This window comes from Hemiscyllium ocellatum, chromosome 2 (genome assembly GCF_020745735.1).
Source record: "Hemiscyllium ocellatum isolate sHemOce1 chromosome 2, sHemOce1.pat.X.cur, whole genome shotgun sequence".
Taxonomy (NCBI): domain Eukaryota; kingdom Metazoa; phylum Chordata; class Chondrichthyes; order Orectolobiformes; family Hemiscylliidae; genus Hemiscyllium; species Hemiscyllium ocellatum.
The window spans coordinates 129,735,438-129,757,671 of record NC_083402.1 but is presented as its reverse complement, the minus strand read 5'-3'; the positions used below and the strand labels follow the sequence as shown (position 1 = coordinate 129,757,671).

General features: G+C 39.2%; 1 protein-coding gene across 4 annotated transcripts in view; it reads right to left on the bottom strand.

Annotated features, from left to right (window-relative positions):
- adgrl3.1 (adhesion G protein-coupled receptor L3.1) overlaps window positions 1-22,234 on the bottom strand; it is a 653,616-nt gene that overhangs the window by 190,240 nt on the left and 441,142 nt on the right. For all 4 annotated transcript variants that reach the window (XM_060840056.1, XM_060840071.1, XM_060840064.1 and 1 more), the window contains one exon: window positions 12,795-13,592. In XM_060840056.1, coding sequence (XP_060696039.1) covers window positions 12,795-13,592 — 798 coding nt within the window. The remainder of the gene's footprint in view (window positions 1-12,794; window positions 13,593-22,234) is intronic.

Genomic DNA, 22,234 nt, shown 5'->3' with positions numbered 1-22,234 from the left:
ATGTTTGAAAACATCAAATGAAGTTGCAAAAATGTAGCACACTGGGTGTCTCTACATCCCAAGGATTGCAGAGGTTTATCACCACTTTCCCAGGGCAATGAGTAATGGGCAAGAAAAGCTGGCCCAGCCAGCGGTGTGTGCGTGTACATAAACAAATCAAACAAAAGCTGAATAAGTCTGGTCATTTATGGGTTATCACCACAAAATAGCCACAATAACCAGACTGGTATTTAAACAAATCCATCGGTTCACTCATGTACTTTGGGGAAGACAACCTGTCACCCTTCACTGATGCTTAGAACAAAAGCATTATTAAAAACAAAAACGAAACTTATTGCTAGAACTACCCAATAGATGTAGCAGTGCCTGTGGACACAGTAATACAGTTAATGATACAGATTGGTGATCTTCCGTCAGAATTTACTTCGTTAACTTTTAATACGCTTCGAGCAATTACAGACAGAGATTAAATTCTACATTGTTAATGTCATCCAGCTGCCACAAACACATTAAAAAAATCCCTGTTTGCATGCTGGACAGCAAATGTTTGTCATGAAGTGCCTTAGGCCTGAGATAGTAATGGGAAAATTGTGTTTGTAGTAAATTTTCCGCTGCACAATGTCTTTCCTTCTCTATTCTGTCTTAATCTCTGTTTGTGGATTTTAATGAAACTCAAGTTTTGATCGAGTGACCTCAACACACTCCAGGCATTATAATAGTGGATGAAAGAAGAAAAATGAAGTACAATTTATGTCGCAGCTAGAATATCACCATCTGAGACTGGGAGTGGGTAATGTAGGTTGGGAGAAAATGAGGACTGCAGACACAGCAGCATCCGAGGAGCAGGAGAATCGACATTTCAGGCAAGATCTCTTCATCAGGAATGTGGCTGGTGGGCCAGGGTGGACTGAGAATTAAATGGGACTGGGGTGGGGTTAGTGGAGTGGGGGGGGGAAGGTAGCTGAGAATTCAATAGGTAGGTGGACGTGAGGGAGAAGGTGAGAGGTGAGAGAGGAGGGTTGAGTGGAAGGTCAGGTGGGCAGTGTCGAGTTGGAGGCTTGGGACTGGGATAACGTAGGGGGAGGGGAAATGTTAAAGAAAAGTAATTTTTGGATTACCCGAATGGGTTTTCCCTAGGGTTTGATTTTAGGACCATTGCTTGTTGTTTATAATCGACTGAGTTGTTTAGGCAGTACAATTTAGAAGTTTATGGATTGTATAAAGCTTGATAATGTCATAAATGGTGAACAGGGTAACAGACTTAAGACAACTGAGAATGTTGAAAGAGACAAATACAATTTAGTGTAGTTACATGTGTGACTGTCTTCATACTGATAACCACCTTGGCAAGGAAGGAATGAAAGAGAAAATGCAAAGAAACTTTCAGTAGCTAACATCTTTTTGAGAGAGATTTTCCATTCACATTTAAAGCACACCTTTGGACCACCACCTGCCCCTCCACAACATGATCCAATGATTCAATCAGCTTCCCAGTCATGAACATGAAAAGAGAAGACGGGAACAACAGTGAAGAGGAAGTTGATACACTTTTTGTCAGTGGCCTTCCCATGGACATTAAACCATGTGAGCTTTAGCTTGTCTTTTGATCATTTCAGGGATATGAAGATTCACTGATCAGGCTAACATCACAAGAGCCAGTTAACTTTGTTATATTTAACAGCAGAGCGGGAGCAGAAGCAGCAAAGAATGCTGCATTCTCCTAGCCTGTGGTTGCAGCTGCTGCACTCCATACTTCAGATCCTCCATCTGAAGCATCTCTGGAAGGATGGAAGTCTCGTCAGTTTTATGAAGCAGTTAACTGCCCTTAACTAAGAAATCAGATTTCTCCAAGGGATGATGCAAGAACAGATTGAACTTTGTTTTCAGGTTGGATTTAACTCAAGGAGATTTTGGAGAACTGGCCCATTTCCACTTGACTTGGAGGGGATGGAGTGGTTACTAAGGACTGCGGATTTAAAAACTTTACTGGTGAATTTTATTTTGCACCTGAGAGGATTCTTCAAATTCTGTTCACTGTCACAGACTAGTAATTTCTGTTGTTATAATCACTGCATGTTGTTTATCAATAACGTGCTTAACTACTGGCTGTCAGAGTCTTATGAAGGCTGGTAGTGCCATCTAGGTGGTGATCGTGAAATGATTTTAAAAAAAGGGAATGAGAAAGTGTATAAGGTATAGGCAGACAGGGGAAAAAAGTTAAGTTCTGAGTTTTGTGAAACGAGGTTCAGCTGAGCATGACTCAGATCAGATAAGAACTTGCAGTTAACAATGGAGGCAAGGTTAATGGGTTAACTAGGTGGAAAAGCATTCATTATGTAGAGGCATTTAACAATATTGGAAACATTCAGTATAAAGTCAGTTTAACAAGTGAAAAGTATTCATTATGTGAAGCCAGTTAAGGTTAAGAACATTCATTGTGCAACAGCAGATGGCTTAATCTTTCCTGTTGATGCTCACTGATTGTAATGACCACCCAATGAATATGCATATTGCCTTATCTGGATGCTCCTCCCTATAAAATAACTAGATAATTCATTAAAAAACTGCTATTTCAGAGAAGATCAAGAAGTCATGTCTCTGTGCACATGGGCAACCGCTCTCTCCCCCTCCAAAATAAAGATGAAGGAGGTAAAACCATATTGTGCCTCTAAGCATTTTGCTTCAACTGAGGGAGGGCAACAGGACAACACTATCCTGGAAAATATTTATCCAACTCCTCTGCCATTTCCCAATTATTTCTCAGCCTCACATTCTAAGGAGCTCATATTCAATTAGGTTTTTCTTTACTTTTTATAAACATTTACATAAGACTTTGCTGTCCATCTGGACATGACTTTGCTGGTTGGCCCTGAAAGATTATCTTATCCATGTTTATTCTTTTTTGGTCATGTTTTGATTTTTAAAACTTTCTGAATCATCTGGCTTATGGCAATCTTTGCTACATTGTACTTTTTGTCCTTCAACTTTCCTCACTAACCATGTTTGGATTATCTCCTTCCTAGAATTCCTTTTTCATGGCATATGCCTTTGACATGAGGTACGAATTATATCATTAAACATCTGTCATTGTTCCTCAACCATCCTTGCTACCAGACTCCTTTCCCACTCCACTCCTACCTGATCTGCCCTCATCCCTTTGCAGTTACCCTCATTTAAGTTTAGCAAATTTGCTTCTGACACAAGTTTCTCCCTTTCAAACTAAAAGCTAAATTCTACCACGTTATGGGCACTGTTTCCTTGGCAGTCTTTTGCCCTAAAATCTTTTATTATACCTGCCTCATAACACATCACTGGATCCAAAACAGTCTGATCCCTGTTGGACTCACGTGTTGTTCTAGGAAACTGTCCTGAATAGGCTTTATACATTTTTCCTTGTGGCTACCTCTGCTAATCCCACTTTCCCAATCTATATGAAAATTAAAGTCACCCATGATTATTGTACAGCCTTTTTACATGCACCTAATTATATCCTGATTTATTCTCTGCTCCACCATATAACTATTATTAGCAGGCCTACAGACTGTTCCCTCCACTGTAATCTTCCCCCTTTCATTTCTTATCTCACCCCGATATGGTTCAAATGTGTTCTGATCCAAGATCATGAACAAGACCAAATTGGAGAACTACTAAAAGTGCAATACAGAGAGAAAAGAATGCTAATTCTATACCATCGGGCTACCAGTGACGATCTAAATAACATCACAAGTCACTATTAATTTCCAATAACCAACAGGTTTGCTGCAGGGTGCAATAACATTTTATTTGTTACATTTACCAACTAAGCCTCCTGTTGGCAAAATAAAAAATCAGCGATGTCTAACACTCTTGATTTATCCTATAATTTCCAGGATATCTGTCAGGATGTCCACTCAATTTGGTGAAAGCTTTCTTGTGGTCCAATAACTATGTGTTTATCTGAATGATTCTAATAATGCAATATCTGGAAGAAAATCTCACATATGGTCATTCTCAGTAGTTTTTGAATTAAGTTAACATGACAATTGGACACCAACAGGGACCAAATAAATAGTTTACAGAATTACTTGGGATTGGCTTTGACACTTGCATATCAAGATTAATTTGTGTAAAAAAATATAATTTCAATGTAACAATCAATGGTATTCTTAATTCCTAGGAGTCCTTTGAAGTTGTGACAAAAGTCTACTGGAATTTTCAGAGATAGAAAGCTATAGCTGACCTCCAGTTTGCTTTACCTGGGCTGGGAATGATGAAAAAAAGGGAAACATACGTTATTCCCTAACAAGTGCAAGTTGATCAGCAGGTAAGCTTTGAAAACGAAAAGCTGGTTGACTTTTCACTCTGAAAACATGCACCAACTCAAATCAGGGCCATTTTCCTGGAGGAGGGATCAGGGGAACAACAAGTAGCCAGTTACCAACTGAAGTCAATCTATAACATTTAACATCTACTGTCGGAGATTGACTGATAGGTTGCTGCCTCCTGTCACAAGTTTTGTAAGCCAATAGGAAACTATCAGCTGGTCAGATTCAAAATCCTTCAGGTAGGAGTTGAGGCCTAGTTGCCTCTCTGCTGATAGCTGCGGCTACCGCCTACCTGTCACAATGGTGATTCAAATGAATTTAATTGAACTGATTTGAAACATTTAGAATTTGCCAGTGAGATACTCCAGATGAAGGTGCCCCTCTCTCACTCTACAATCCATAATGCTGGGTTTTGTTCCTTCCCAACTAGAGATTCTGCTATTGGCTCTCCAGGCCGGAGCCTGCTCATTACCAATTTCTGTCTGAGCCACATAATTGTGTGCATGTGCAACCACTCTGAAGGTTGGCATACAGAGACTGATAATGTTTGTGAAGGATTCAAAGCAATGGGTTTGCACCTCAAAACCCAATAGTAAGCTTGCAGCAGGTTAAAAACACACTCAGCTCAAAATGGTCCACAAGCGATGTGTTATGGGGCTCCTACTTCAAGAAGAAAGGACCAAGAAAAACACTCAAAATTAGCATCTAGGTGATTTAGACATGGCTCTGGAAATGATTTTATTGTCGTTGATATTTGCCCTAGGTTTAACTTAGTGATAGCAAATTGCTGATTGTCCCAACTTTACAAAGAATAATCCCAAGGAACTGTCAAAATACAGCAAACTTAAGGAGATGGTCATGCAACTGATATGGTTGGAGAACTATGTGCAGCGTATTTGCCGTGTACAGCTAAAACAGTCCTAAATCAACATGCTATCATTGGGGCGAAAGAGATTGCTAACGTTTATGAGGATTTCCAGTTCAGCACATGTCAACCTTCATACTTGAGAAACTGGATCTCCCCACGGACAGCAGCAGCAGCATAATTCAAGTGGGGGAGTGGGCAACTAATTCCCAGTGAAGTCTCCCTTATCGAATAAAAAAAATCAGTTTCTGATGCAGAGACCTCCAAATGTAGATCCTTCTATAAACTCTGCAACAATTCTTAGTGATTTTATTTCAGCATGGACAGAGAGAGGAGTGATTTTGGAATCACACATTCAGATTCAAAGAGTGTTTGAAATGGGGTCATTAAATGGGACAGAAGAAGGCCATTTGACTGATCACTTCAGTGCCAGTTCTTGAAAGCTCAACTTGAAATTTGCGAATGCCATGGTAAGCAAGTCTTAAACAATCATAGTTCACACCTATAGGTGATTAAAATAACAGCATATTGCAATACATCAGATACTTTGACACACTGAAGACTAATTAAGGAACAGCTGCAGAGATCTGATTATCTGCGGCTCTGTTTGAAAATTGTGGAAATGAGGCACAAAAAAACTACGATGGAACACGATTAAACAAAACCAGTTCAGAAGCAGAATTACAAAGTTTTGAGAGATTCAGAAAACTGAATTTGTTTCATTTAAGCAAAGGACAAAGGAAGAAGAAACTAGAATCAGGCTTTAAACCTTAATGTGCTTTGTGTGTGCTGCAAGCAGTCCAGTTAACCCCAAAAGAGAAAAGCACACATGAGGCTACCAAAATAAAAATCACCAAGCCTTACACAGGACAACACATTTTTCCTCAGCAATTGTAATAGACTCAATAAAAAAAAACTGCCCTTTCTGGACTTCCAGATAACTTAATGTTATGGAATTTAAATACATATAACTTTACATTTTCTTAAGAACACTGACTATAACTACCGATTAACCCATCAATCCCTAAATTTCCGTGGAACTTGTGTAAACTGCAATGCGCAGATTCTCCTGAGTACACGCATCCTCCTGATCTAATACCACGTTATGACGAGCTTGTTTACTTCTCTCCTAAAAGAAACAGTCACGATTTATAGAACTAAGAATAAACAGGTGATCAAAAAGGAGTCAGTGATTCAACCCTCATGCCTGTACTGTCATTAATCAAGTTCATAGATAAATCTGTATCCTATTCCCATTCAACTACCTTTTTCCTTATCCCTTAATACCTTGGACTAGCAAAAAAAAACAATTAATTTCAGTTTAAAATTATTAACTGAGCAAGCATCTACTGCTTTTACTTTGGGTGAATTTCATAATTCTACCATCTGTATTAGTGTATCCTAGCTTCTCTCGTGAATGATTTAGCTCTGACATTAAGTCATGTAACCCTGTCCTAGACTCCCCACCAGCAGAAATGAAATTTCTTTACACCTGCACTATCAATTTAATGAGATGAGGCAGAAAATCTGAGACTATCTTTTGGAGTGCAGACCAATATGCGCAGGTCTGAGGTATATTTGATCAACTTTTCCAGGTACATTATGACACACCTCTGAAGCAGGTCGGATTTTAACTGGGCACTTCTTGCTTAGTCTTTTACTTAGTCTTAGTAACAATGTCTGTCTAGCTAATGAAACTTGGTCCCAATTGATATTATGGCATAATCTACATGGTATCAGGACAAAAGCCTCTTTTGAAGAGTGATGAGTGGTTGATGTTGTATCACTGTAAAGCATATTAGGCCCAGCCAAGAAAATAGGGGTGGTGGCAACAGCATTCCACCCTCATATACCCAGATTTCTAACTCCAAATATTTCATTCAAATCATTCTTTAAATCTTCCATATTGAGTTGACTACAAGCCAAGTTAATGTTAGCTATTGGAATCTTGGTAATATTCTGAGGAATATGTGTTGCACTTTTTCAAAGCTAATGTATCCTTTAGGGCAAAGGTAATGTCACCATAATTCCAGAGGATTATAGGGCTGTACCCTCATTAGACAGAGAGAGAGATGATGACAAATGATGGTGGAACCTAAGGATCGCCATGCCCCAGGTTAGAGGAGAGGTTGAGGAGGATAGTCCTTCATAGTAACCACAGATAGTGTAGGAATTGAACCCATGTTGTTGGCATCATTCTGCATCTGTCCAGCCAATTGAGCTAACAGAACCCCTATCCTTTAGGCTTCAGAGCCCAGAACTAGACACAGGACACCAGGTGATGTTTATCCAGTGTTTAATAAAACTGGAGCAAAACATACATCCTTTTTCCTTCACCACAGCAGAGATCCCAGAAGACCAGACTAAACCCAATATTGTTCCTTTGTTTAAGAAGGGCAACAGGGATAATCCAGAAAATGATAGGCCGCTGAGCCTTACATCACTGGTACAGAAATAATTGAAGAAGATACTTAGGGATAGAATTTACTTTCATTGGAAAATAATTGGAATCACCAAGAGATAGTCAGCTTGGCTTCATGATGATCTTGTCTCACAAACTTGATTGCTTTTTGAGCAAGTGACAAAAATGATTGATGAGGGTAGGGCAGTGGATCTTGTATACCTGGAATTTACTAAAGCATGTGTCAAGTTAGGCTGGTCCTGAAGATTAAGGAACATAGGACCTAAGGTGAGTTGGCTGATTGGATAAAATTAGATTTTGTCATGGAAGACAGAGAGTAGTTGTGGAGGGTTTTGTTTTACTAGAGTCTGTGACTAGTGGTGTTCCACAAAGATCAGGGCTGGGACCTCTATTGTTTGTAATATATAGATGGTTTGGATGAAAATGTAGGTGGTCTGATTAGTAAGTTGCAGACCACATGGAAATTAATGGAGTTGTGGATAGTGAGGAAGGTTATCAGACAATACAGCAAAATATAGGAAAGTTAAAAAGTTGGGTAGAGTAAAGGCAGATGGAGTTTAATCCAAACAAGTGTGAGGTGATGCATTTTTGGAGGTCAAATGTAAGAGGAAGCTATGCAGTGAATGGCAGGATCATTGGGAGCATTGCCATACAGAGGAATCGTGTGGTGCAAGTCCTTAGGTCTCTGAAAGTGGCAACATAAGTGGAAAAGGTGGCAAAGAAGGCTACAGCATGCTTGCCTTCATCGAATTGAGAATAAAAGTTGGGCATTGAGTATAACAGTTGACAATTCATGGTGCAGCTGTATAAGACTTTAGTTAGACTACACTTGGAGTATTGTATGCAGTTTTGGTTGCCATACTATAGAGAAGATATGGAGGCTTTGAGAGGGTGCAACAGGATATTGCCTGAATTGGAGTCTTTTAGCTATGAGGAGAGGATGGATAATTTTGGATTTTTTTTATTACAATGTTGGAGGCTGAAGGGTGACCTGCTGATAAACTATACAAAATTATGAGACGCATGGATAGGGTGGATAATCAAAGTTTGTCCCCAGGGTGGAAATGTCAATTACTGGGGGGGGTGGGGGCATAAGTTTAAGGTGAGAGGGGAGAAGTTTAAGGAGATGTGCGTGGAAACGTTTTTTTTTACACAAGAGGGTGGTAAGTGCCGAGAACACTCTGCCAGGAGAGGTACTAGGAGCAGGTACATTGGCAAAGTTTAGGAAGTATTCAGACAGGTATACGAATAGACAGGGAATAGAGGGACATGGACAATGTGCAGGCAGTTGGGATTAGTCAAGGTAGCCACAGACATGGTTGGATGGAAGATCTGTTCTTGTGTCAGACTGCTCTGTTATATTCTACATATAAAATCTAACCATAATGTTTTACATTCCACTACCTTTGTGCAAAGAGTTTTCTTCTGTATATGAGTATGACAGTTTAGTGATCAGTACATGGACTTTGATGCTTTTTATATTACCAGCTCAAAGACACTCAGATTTTTTTTTGCACTGTCCAGGATAATGTGCCAATACCACATCAGAGCAGTCTACAAAATACAGATGTCAGAGTTTGTCTGCAAAATTGAGCAATATTAGACAATAGGTGCAGGAGTAGGCCATTCTGCCCTTTGAGCCTGCACCACCATTCAATATGATCATGGCTGATCATCCTTAATCAGTATCCTGTTCCTGCCTTATCTCCATAACCCTTGATTCCACTATCCTTGAGCGCTCTATCCAACTCTTTCTTCAATGAATCCAGAGACTGGGTCTCCACTGCCCTCTGGGGCAGAGCATTCCACACAGCCACCACTCTCTGGGTGAAGAAGTTTCTCCTCATCTCTGTCCGAAATGGTCTACCCCGTATTTTTAAGCTGTGTCCTCTGGTTTGGCACTCACCCATCAGCGGAAACAGGTTTCCTGCCTCCAGAGTGTCCAATCCTTTAATAATCTTATATGTCTCAATCAGATCCCGTTCTCAGTCTTCTAAACTCAAAGGTATACAAGCCCAGTCGCTCCAGTCTTTCAGCGTAAGGTAGTCCCACCATTCCAGGAACTGACCTCGTGATTAATCCAATTATCACTGGAAGTATGAGAGAAATTGCAGAAGTACAAAACTGTGATGGTCTGTCTCACATAGGAGAATGCACTGGTTTGGAAAATTCTATGAAATTTCAAATTGTACAAGTTTCATGGTGGAAAAGGGCTTAACGAGATAAATAGTTTGCTTTTGTTTCATTCTTGACACTATCACAGAATCTTACAGCATTAAAGAAACCATTCAAACTATTTTGCTCATGTAAGTTCTTTCAGTGAGCTATTCAATTTGTCCTATCCCATTCTGCTTTTACTAAAGCCCTGCCATTTTTTTCCATTCAACTATGTAGCCAATAATCTTGATCAATGAAACTGCTGTCATATTCCTTTCAGGCAGTGCATTCTGGATTGATATCATTCCAAGAAAAGATATCTCCCCAGTGATTCCTTTCCTGACAATTTTAAATCTGTGACCTTTGGCCATGGTTCTTCCTGCTATTTGCTGCTCATTTACTTTACCTTTTTGCATTAGATGAACAAAATTACTTTGGCTTGAAAGTTAGCACATGATGTTGGCTGAAATAAAGCATGAACGTTCAGGAGATTTCAGGCAGTATCCAAGTAGGGAAGCCTTGTCATGCTGTTTCATGTATGTGGGTAAAGAACATGCACATGTTGTCTGCTTTCCCTCTCATGTGACTTACTCGCTGGAAATTTACCCAGCATGGGTGGGATCGTGGACAGCTTGTCAAAGCAGAAAGGCTATCATTGTATAGGACTATTTTCCAAATTACCTCCATAACCCTTGATTCCACTATCCTTGAGAGCTCTATCCAACTCTTTCTTAAATGAAGCCAGAGACTGGGCATCCACTGCCCTCTGGGGCAGAGCATTCCACACAGCCACCACTCTCTGGGTGATGAAGTTTCTCCCCATCTCTGTCCTAAATGGTCTACCCCGTACAAGGCCTCTGACAAGGTGCTCCGCAGGTGGCTGCCAAGTAAGATAAGGGCCCATAGTGTTAGAGGCAAGGTGCTAGTATAGATAGAAGATTGGCTGTCTGGCAAAAAGCAGAGAATGAGGATACAAGGGTCTTTCTCAGGATGGCAGCTGGCGATATGTGTTGTTCCACAAGGCTCAATATTGGGACCACAACTCACTTTATACATTAATTCACATGCTGGAAATTTACCCAGCGTGGGTGGGATTGTGGATGACTTGTCAAAGGCAGAAAGGCTATCATTGTACAGGACTATTTCCCAAATTTCCTATTAAAAAAATTCCAAGAGTCTGAGCAAGACTTTAATGGTTTAGTTTTGACTCCTGGCACCCCTTTTAAACTTTTCAATTGAATTTGAATGGATAGAATTTATGATCTAAATGAGACTTTTAAAATGAGTATTTTCCCTCAGTTTTCTTATTAAAATATCTGCAGATTGGCCATAATGTTCTTTTTGTCTTCTGCCACAAAGACAGCAAAGAGCAGGTTGATAAGCAAGGTGCACGACTATCAAAATAAATTTCGTTGCCTTTGAGTTTCAGGACGACACCCGAAAGAATACTTTTGGCAAGTCATTTTGTGACGCAATGCAAGTCCTCAACCATTTTACAGTTCACCTGTAGCAAACAATTTATACCAATTATGGTCACATTAAAAAATGCAGCACAATTGCTCAGAGCTGTGAAACCTCAGGGTGTATATGATTGGAAAAGCAACACAATTATTCTGTTTGAAGAATGCCATTGATCGTTTAAACCTTCTGGGTTACTATGATAATTCATAGTCACACTTTATTTGAATACAACAAAAATGTTCCATCCATTGTTATCGAGTCCCCTGTTGGATTTGATCTCCAATTGCAAACTGATTTCGGGAAATTTCACAAAAATATTTTTTTTTTCCCCCCTAGTACGAATTATCTTCACATCACAAAATAACCAGATTTCTTTTTTTCTAAACAAACACACTCCCATTACTTAACCACTGCACACTTGCAGTCAATTTCTAACATTAATAATCTACCACTTTAACTATCAGTTTCAATCAATTGGTCGTTTTTTTTGTTGTATTTTAGAAATGTTTTTATTTACAGTGCACTATTTAGGATATCCTACAGTATTTGACAGCTCATGAAGAGCATTTTAAGTGTAACCATTACTGTAATATGGGAAGCATGACAGACAGATTGTACATAACCATGTCCTGCAGTGAGAAAGGTGATAATTAACCGATAACGTTAATTTAGTAATATAAATTGCGAGATGTAAATTAACCGAAGGATGAAAAAGCCTTTGGCTCTTTGAAATAATGCCAAAGGATGTCCAGTTGAGAGGGTGGCTTTGGTTCAGCATTTCTGCTAAGAGAAAGCAACATCAAGAGTGCAGAACTTCCTCAGTTCCACGTTGCCTTGACAAGTGCCCATGTCTTCAGAATGAAGCTTGAAAGCCCAACCATCTCACTCAGTTGCAGCACTGCAACTGAACCACAACTGATAGGTTCAAACACTATTCCAGCTGATATTCCAGAGTAGTATGGCAGAAATGTTCTGTTGTTGCAGGTGCCATCTTTTGGAAGAAATACTAAACTCAAATCCCAGTTGACTATTTAGGTGGCTACAAAAGGCCCAATGACATCTATAAAGAAGAGCAGGAAGTTCACCAGGAGTTCCAGATGTTATTTTCACTTTCACCAGCAAAAGGCAAAGACTAACTGGTCATTGTTGATCTGCTGGTTGACCTGACTTCGAGAGTGCTTCCATAAAAGTTAGTATAATTTAAAGTAATCAAATGATTTTACAGTACTTTGCAAAGTGAGTAAACAATAAATGCCAGTTCAGAATGGTGGATCTATTAAATATTTGTACTAATGGAACATTTGATACCTGAGATAACACAGTTCTAGAGAATGGAAGGTCAGCATTCAGCAAGCTTGAATATTTCAGAAAAGAATGTATTCTCAAATTAACAAACAGCCTGTACTAAAATGGCAAATTTTAGTTATATTAAATTATTCAAACGCAGGGAAGGGTGTATGGATTTTCAATCGTTTACTCTATCAAAGAGAAACTTCAAAATCTTTTGCATGAGAAGTATTGTTAGTGTCCACATGAATGGGAAACATTGGACAGAGTCAAGTTAGATCAGACAAATACCACATACCGTTTTCATTGAGTGGACCAAACTCCAGTGAATACTTCAGAACATGGTAATTGTTCCACACATACAGTTTATGGTCGCGAGGGTTATAATCCACTGCTGCAATATACTGGTAGGAGTTCGGAAACAATACATCAACATTTCCATCCATGCTCAGCTCAGTGTTATAGATATAGTCGATTTTATTTCCAGTGGCTTCATTGTCATCATCTTCATAGACTGATTTCACCACATAGAGAATCCCACATATCATAAAAGCGTTTGAAGCTGACCTCTTGTCATAAGCGGTATTCCAAGTACCCTCAATCCTTAATGTATAAGGATTTAATTGGCTAACCACTATTTTACCATTGTTCTGTTCAGTTGCGTAGATAACCCACAAACCATTTTCATCCACTGCAAGGTCAATATCAGACTTTCCTCCCCATCGATAAGGCGATGTGTCATGGTAATTGGCATTCGCTATGATAGCCTCACCACTCTTGATCCTTGTCCTGAGATCAAACTTCACAATGTTTCTTGTTCGCTCTTTATTGAAGAATAGTGCTCCATCATACACCACGAACCCTGTTCCATCCACTCTGTGAGGAAGCTTGTAGGTGATGGTTGGTCGACCAGCAATAAAATCCCCCATTGAAGAATATTCGGTTAACGTATCTGTTCTGTACGGGGTCCAAGGCATATAGTAGACCTTGTCAGAAGCTTGAAGAGGGTCTTTGCACCAGGCGCCTGACTGATGATCAGACTCAAACAAGTGATCCATTTGATAAACTGCTTTAAGTGTTCCAGGGCATAAGAAAACTGTGGAAACAGAACATAAGAGAGAGCTAATGGATTTTTGCTTTTGACTTTTCTGGAGAATTATCGAAATAATTTAACATCGAATTTGTTCTTCACTCAAATTTACGAAGTACACATATATCCATAAAGATAGTTCAAATTTTGAAAATTTAAAACACTGAATAAAATTTCTAGCATTCTGAATAAATAACTCTTGATATTAAGAAGCTGATTTAAAAAAAAAATAAGATGGGAGTAGTGACTTAAGGTTTTAACTGAAATTGCAAGATCATTATACAAATTTATAATTCTTTTGAAATAAAACTTACAGTTTAATAGCAACAAAAAATAATTGCATCCATTTAGTGAAAGCTGCTAAGAACACAACAAAATGAAAGAGGCATGATCAGTTATTTTTTGGGAAAGAAGAAAAGCAGGGAAACATGACGGTCATCCATGATCTAATCTCTTCTAATGAAGCAGAAAAACTGAACGTGGTGGAATTAAATGTGCATGTTCTGTTAGCAAGCAACAGAATGATGGAGAGTGTATCAAAAACTTAGTTAAACAAACCTCTACACAACAGCATCAAGAGCAAAGTAGCTGTATATAAAATGTTAATAAAGTAACTGCATAACAGTGATTGAAAATAATTAATTTCTAAGGTATTTTATTACCTTTCTGTTCCACTTCTACTTAGGCATTGGGGAAAGGAAGAAAGAAATGAAGGAGAAAAGAGAACAGATTAATGGTAATCAACCATGTGGCATTACTGTAAAAAATACATTAAAGGTGAGAGATAGTGCATAGTTTGGAGAATGTATCCATCACAATTGGGAGAGAGAGTTTAATTATTTTGTAAAAGTGGTGAGAAACAAGCAAAACAATACTCAAGCAAGACAGCTCTGTTTAAAGTGGTTGTCAGGATACCTGCTTAACTTGAATAAATGTCACACAATTGGTACAATACCAGACAACATATGCATGTTCCAGCACGATTCAACTGGCCTTAACAATTAGAGTCATACAGCTTGGAAACAGATCCTTCAGACCAACAAATCCACGCTGTCCATAACCGCAAACTAAACTAGTCCCCACCTGCCTGCATTTGGCCCATACTCCTTCAAACATTTCTTATTTATGTACTTATTCAAATGTCTTTTAAACAATGTAACTGTATCCACACCCCCCACTATTTTGCTCACTTATATGTGTCAGACATTAATTTTGACCATTCCAGTCCATGTGAATGGGTAACTATTTGTTAAGGCTTAAAATAAGAAGCCCAGCAATGGGTTAAATCAACAGAAATTCTTAAACCTGAAAGCCATATCATTTGAGTGTTGCTGTTCTTTGCACATCACTCATCAGTTAAATTTCCAAGGAATGGAGATGGGCAGATTACTGAAATAAATTGTCAACAAGGACACGAAAGAAGCAGGATGCAAACAAGGAATTCTCTTCTAAAACCATTTTATCAAAACAAAGGTAAGATGTATGTCATGCTTCTGGCAAAAATCCATTTGTCTGGCCTTTTTTTAAGATGGGTTGAAGGCAGAATGAAAGGTTTGGTGGGACAGTGATTATTATAAAAAATATAAGTAATTTACTCAACCATTGCATATACAAATGATCACACATGCAAAAACGAGCTTCAGGACTGGACTGAGAAGGAAACTGTTAATAATGTAACTTGCTGGACTAAAAGGCCTGACAAAATAAGATCTCTTTCCAGCACATGTGTTTATAAACCCTCTAGTTCAGCAGAATATGGACTAATCCAACCACCAAGGCTCTGAGTGAAAGCCTATCGACCAGATCCATGTAATCTCTGTAGCTTGGAGATGGAGCATGGTGTAACACAATGCCATCATAGAAAATAGTTTTAAACCCTCTAATACATTTGAGGTGTTGAGAGGGCAGATGAGGAAGCAAATGGTTTTCAAAGATATATTTATACATTAATTTAATTCTTCAAAGCCTACATTGCTCCATTAGATCTTTGGTCTCCCAGGGACTAAAAGGAAATGGGGAGCAGCAGGAGAGTGCAGCTGAAGCTGGAGATTCGCCTTGATCATTTTAAATGGAGGAAATGGTCTACTCCAGCCTATTTCTTATGTTCTGGCAAAAAAAAATTGGATAGTTCAGTTGTATCAATTCAATTTCTTTCTAAATGTGCCAACCCCAGAATTAAGCCTGAAAACTAAGAGGGAAGAAACCTGAAAGCTGGATAACTTCTTTCTTTGGAAGCAAAATAAAGGACGCAAAATCTAATGCATTACCAATTGCATTTATCTTCAACTTAATCTCTACATTAGAAATAATAAAATATACTACCCTTCCATATGGAATCTTTTGCCTCAACAATGTTCATGCAGTTGAGGTGCTAAAGTATGATCAGAAACTTCTAAGGCTCGTTTTCCATGCTCAGTCTCAATGAGATGTACTTAGGTGCAGTAAATTTATAGTGCTGTGACATCCAAACTGCTATTTTGTATTTCAATGAAATTAATTGGTTTCTTTCTACAGCTTCTCTCACCCCACTGAATACAATCACTTTCGTATTGATTCCTGAGTTGTTGCATATTACTCCCCCACAACCTCCCAAGATACTTAATACAAAAAAAAACATACTGACAGCAAATAATAAACTAAGAATTTTGACAGCAAATGTAGCTTAAAGCAGAAGGGATCACTGTGCCAAGTGTGATTTGTCTTGTGCTTGGGAGGAAAGCTGTACAACTGAACCATGCCGGGGGGAGATTTTCACCTACATTGCTTGGGCACTCATTATCACTGAGGGCAATGCATGTCTAGAAAAATCGAATGGAAAGTTCACACCACCCGTCATTAAATCTGCCTGATTTAATGGAAGGGCTATAGGGCAGGTGCTGTAAAAGAACTGTCGTCATACCATCCAGATTTTTTTTTCTCTGGGCTTCATTGAATGATTGGACAGTAAATGTGAAAACCTAAACTCCACTGACCCCAGCTCCAGAAAACATGCTCTGATCCAGTTTGAAGACTAGAAAAGAAGACATTTCATACGTGGTGAGTCACGATCTGTGATTTTTCACAGCAATTGTACTGTTTACCAATTTCTCTTGTTCATTTTTCAAAACAGATTTTAACATCCCGGTAGGAAATTAGAGCAAGTGTAATTGCTTTATGAACTTACTGCGCCATGCAAAGCTAATCTTCGAGCTAAAGTCAATCTTCCAACATTATTTCATGCACATTAATTCCATGTAAGAATGGGTGTCTTTTCAGTTTTTAAAGAACTTCAGATTGGAAGGAAAAATATTTTACTTTTTTAAAAAATGAAACAAAATTTACCAGCATGGCTGCATTCTATCATAACAAGGAATCTGATGCCTATTGTGAACTCTGTTTTGAATGACTATGGGTCCCTGCAAGGTGCTGATGATCAGGAGCTGAGGACTTGTTTACAAATGAAGTTTCTCAGTTAATTGGCAGGTTGGAATTGGAAACAGGTTACAGAGATACAGACACACACAGAGAAAGAAAGTCATAGGAGTGTGTGCTGTTGTTTTCCCCAGAAGAAGCAACCTGCTCTCTGCAGTAAGAAAAATGAACTTAGAGTTGAAGTCAACCAGTCACCTTTCCTACTGCAGTTGGTGTGAGTTGTGATTTTTGAATTGCTAGATCAGAGACATTTCCAAATGAATCGGTCACTTTTTACTTTCTCCAAAACCGTAGCTGCTTCCAGAGAAAGATAACTGAACACCAAAAGGCCTGGCGAGCTGAAGATGGATGATCTGAACACTGGAATCAGAAAGCAAAGGCTTCTGAACTAACTTTCCAAATTTACACGACCTCCACCAACAATCTGTTTTCCTTATTTGACTGCATCGTTAATTCTTCTTTAGTACAGAAACTTGATCATGCTTTCTATCTGAAATTGGTCTGATCTGCGAATTTTCACTGCAATTCTTTGGTTATCAATTTCACTTGTTCACTCATCAAAACAGATTTTACTGTCCAGGTAGAAAATTAGAGCAAATTTAATTGGTACAATTTGGTACGACTTCAAGAATAATGAGACTTGATTTACATACTACCCCAGTGAGTTATCAAATCACTTTGTATGCAGAGCTCTATGTGTATTTGTCTTGAATATACTCAAAGAAAAAGTCTGAAGATCCAAATGACCCTTCATCTTGTGATAATGCTGTCACTTTAACAGGTTACTTTGTTCTGTTTATTTTTTGAAGAGAGGTTGTAAGGAAGAGCTGTCTCTAAGAAAGTAAATTATTTGTGAGACATTAGGTGGGGACATGTCTCCCAGACCAGGCTTTTGAGTTTCTTTTTTAGTTTTTAGGTTTATTTTTAAGCAGAAGCCTTTGGGGTCTTAAAAGAATTGGAGCTTCATTAAATGTCTCTTGGCTGCTACTTCCTCTGAATTTTCTCCTGATGTCTTTTTTCCTCGTAGATTAGAGAACTGCATGTGAGAATCTGTGTCATGAATTTGCCTTTTCGCCAAGAGGTGTGTCAATGGGATGTTACTATAATGAAACAGTTAATTAGTAACAGGTATTGTATCTATTCTTTGGTTAAGTTTTCCAATAGTTAAGCTCTTCTAAATTCCTCTTTCTTTTGTTTGTATTTTAACAAGAGCACTTAAATACATTTTGTTTTGTTGAACATCGTTTGACATGCTGCACTGCAACTGGAACATGGCACTTCACATCTACCGTTAAAATAAGAAAAAGTTATAGTCTACGTTATCTTCTTAAAATATATTGAGGGTGTCTGGTCTGGTCCATAACAATTAAAATGACTGACACCTTCATCTGAGATTATGGTTCCACATTTCCCAAAGAGCAAGAACAATCCTCCAGTATCAACACTATTTATGTTCTGAGGATGTTATATGCTTCAATGATATTGTATTTCATTCTTCGAAACAAAAGAGAATGTTCTGTTCTCTCTGTATTAGAGATTCGCTTGAATGACTCCAAAGACTAGACAAACATAACCTTCCATAGGTAAAGTGACCTTTAAAATCAGATGAAAGCCTCTTGATTAGGCAGACTTTTGTCTGAGTTTTGTGCTGTTCACTACACAGTAGGTAGAGAGGCATGATGTTTAGCATTCAATCTGTCCACACCATTTTGCAAGGTTTGTGAAGGTTTGTAGCTCAGTTTGAGGTTTAGGGTGTAGGTTTGCTTGCTGAGCTGTAGGTTTGATATCCAGACGTTTCATTACCTGGCTAGGTAACATCATCAGTGGTGACCTCCAAGTGAAGCGAAGCTGTTGTCTCCTGCTTTCTATTTATATCTTTCTCCTGGATGGGGTTCCTGGGGTTTGTGCTGATGTCATTTCCTGTTCGTTTTCTGAGGGGTTGATAGATTGCATCTAGATCTAGGTGTTTGCTTATGGCATTGTGGTTGCAGTGCCAGGCATCTAGGAATTCTCTGGCATGTCTGCTTAGCCTGTTCCAGGATAGATGTGTTGTCCCAGTCGAAATGGTGGTTTTTTTCATCCGTGTGTAGGGCTACGAGGGAGAGAGAGTCGTGTCTTTTTGTGGCGAGCTGGTGTTCGTGTATCCTGGTGGCTAAATTTCTTCTTGTTTGTCCTATGTAGTGTTTGTGGCAGTCCTTCCATGGAATTTTGTAGGTGACGTTGGTTTTGTCCATGGGATGTACTGGGTCTTTTAAGTTTGTTAGTTTTTGTTTGAGAGTGTTGGTGGATTTGTCTGCTACTAGGATTCTGAGGGGTCTTAGGAGTCTGGCAGTCATTTCTGAAACTTCTTTGATGTATGGCAAGGTGGTATGGTAAAGTAAGCCACCAGGATACACGAACACCAGCTAGCCACAAAAAAAAACCCTCGCTCCCTCATAGCCCTACGCAACGATGAAAAAAGCCACCATTTCGACTGAAACAACACATCCATCCTGGGACAGGCTAAGCAAAGACATGCCAGAGAATTCCTAGAGGCCTGGCACTCCAACCACAACGCCATAAACAAACACATGGATCTAGATGCCATCCATCAACCCCTCAGAAAACGAACAAAAAATGACATCACCACAAACCCCAGGAACCCCATCCAGAAAAAAAGATATAAATAGAAAGCAAGAGACAACAGTTTTGCTTCACTTGGAGGTCGCCACTGTTGATGTTACCTAGTCAGGTAATGAAACATCTGGATATCAAACCTACAGCTCAGCGAGCAAACCGACACCCCTGTCCACACCATTTCCCATCTCTGGAAATAAGTGGATGGGAGACACAGTTCAGTATGCAACTCATTTCTTATAATTCCTGACATGCCTTCTATGTTTCCCACTTTCATAATCTTAACACGAGAGTGTAGCTGTTGTGAGCAACCAAATTCTCTACCTTGAAATTTCCCTGAAATTAGGTTTGGCCTCGATCTGCTGAATGCTATCTATAAGGCTAATGATCTATGTCAGTGACTGAACATGGTGTTGCTTTCAATCATCATTTCTAATTGTCACTGCTGCCCCAAAAGTCAAAAACTGATGAAAACTCCGGGTTAGAAACTCATTTAAAGAAGTAAAACAGACTTCCTGCTCTCAGGATTAAGATTTGGATCTGCTCATCATTTGGTTGAAAGCTGAGGTGACACATGGAGACAATGAAGATTTTTTGCAATCAAGATCTCTCAATCCACAAAAGCCTTTTCTGCCGGACCTAGGAGGCCTTACTGTTTTCCGATGTTCATTGTGCACAAGTTGCCTTTTCAACAAACATCAGGGAAGACACACTGCTGCATGTCCCTTCCACTGAGTAAGAATCTGCTTTAAGTTGAGCAGTCTACCCGTTACATGTGATATTAATGGTCCACAGCCCATTGCAGTGCACTCAAACAGGTCAGATCCTCATTAGACAACACGATATCAGCCTGAAGCAAACAGCAACAGCATGCTGCCCCCTTCAACAGGAGTGTGAAGAGTTGAAATACACAAAAAATAACGCAGACCAATTATTTGTTCCAAAAGATTCATCGCTCAAATATTTAATGATTACATGTCAATTAGTAAACTGCTCAGAAATTATTCCCTCTATTCTAGACTCTACCACTCTGCCTCTATTGAAACCACCTATTTGCATCTACTTGTTAAGTACCCTCAAAATCCTGCATATTTCAAAACAATCTCCTCTCATCCGACTAAATTCGTATGAGTACAAACCCAACCTGATCAACCTCTTCTCATACATTAATCCCTCCATACCTGGATCTGCCCAGTGAACCTTTTCTGGACTGCTTCCAATGCCAATATATTCTTCCTCAGGTTAGAGATCAAAATCTGTTCAGTGTTCCAGTTGTGGTCTGACTCGTGCTTTGTATTAGGCAAAATCTCCCCATTTTTAGACTCCATTCACATTGAAAGAAAGGCCAACATTCTTTTTCCCATTATCCACTGAGCTTGGATACTATCCAGCTTTTGGGATTCATGTGTGAAGATTCCCAAATTCCTTTTGTTCTGTGGCTTATACATGAACTCACATTTTTCCAACATCATATTCTATCTGCCAACTTTTATCCCACTCACTTAATCACAGTCTCTGACTCAGTCAGACTTTGTGTCATCCTCACCACTTGCCTTTCCAATTACTTGGAACAGAGGGATCTTGGTGTGCAAGTACATAGATCCCTCAAAGTTGCCACCCAAGTGGATAGGGTTGTTAAGAAAGCACATGGTGCTTCAGCTTTCAATAACAGAAGGAATGAATTTAAGAGCCGCAAGGTTTTGCTACAGCTCTACAAGTCCCTGGTGAGACCACACACTTGGAATATTGTGTCCACTTCTGGTCGCCCTACTATAGGAAAGATAGAGAGGTTTTGGGGTGGGTGCAGAGAAGTTTTACCAGATTGCTGCCTGGAGCGAAGGGCTTGTCTTATGAAGAGAGGTTCAATAAGCTCAGACCTTTCTCTCTGGAGAGGAGGAATAGCGGTGACCTGAGCGAGGTATACAAGATAATAAGAAGAATAGATAGAGTCAATAGTCAGAGACTTTTCCCCAGGTCAGGATTGACTGGTCATAGCTTTAAGATGTTAAGAGAAAGATATATATGGGATGGCAGAGGAAGGTTCTTTATGCAGACAGTTGTGAATGCATGGAATGCCTTGCCAACGGTGGTGGTGGAAGCACAGTCATTAGGGACATTTAAGTGACTGCTGGACATGCAGATGGATAGCAGTGAGTTGAGGGGTGCGTAGGTTGTTATTTTATTTTACATTAGGATTAACCCTCGACACAACATCGTGGGCCAAAGGGCCTGTTCTGTGTTGTACTTTTCTATGTTCTATTTTTGTGTCATCTGCAAACTTGGCCAGTACAGAACATTCATATTCCACTCAAGTCATTAATAGATTTTGTAAATAAACGTAGTCCTGCGTAGATTCTCGTGGCACTCCACAGGGTACAGGTTCCGAACTGAAGATGTCCTCTTACTCCAACTCCCTGATGTCTGTTCTTTAACCAATCCTCTATCCATGTTATTGTACTCCCTCCCACACCAGGGACTCTTATCTTAAGAAGTCACTTAATGTGTGGTACCTTATCAAATGCCTTTTGAAAATCCAAATATACATCCACTGCTTCTTTCTATCTATCCTGCTTGTTATATCCCAAAAAATTCCAGAAAAGTTAGCAGACATGATTTCCTCT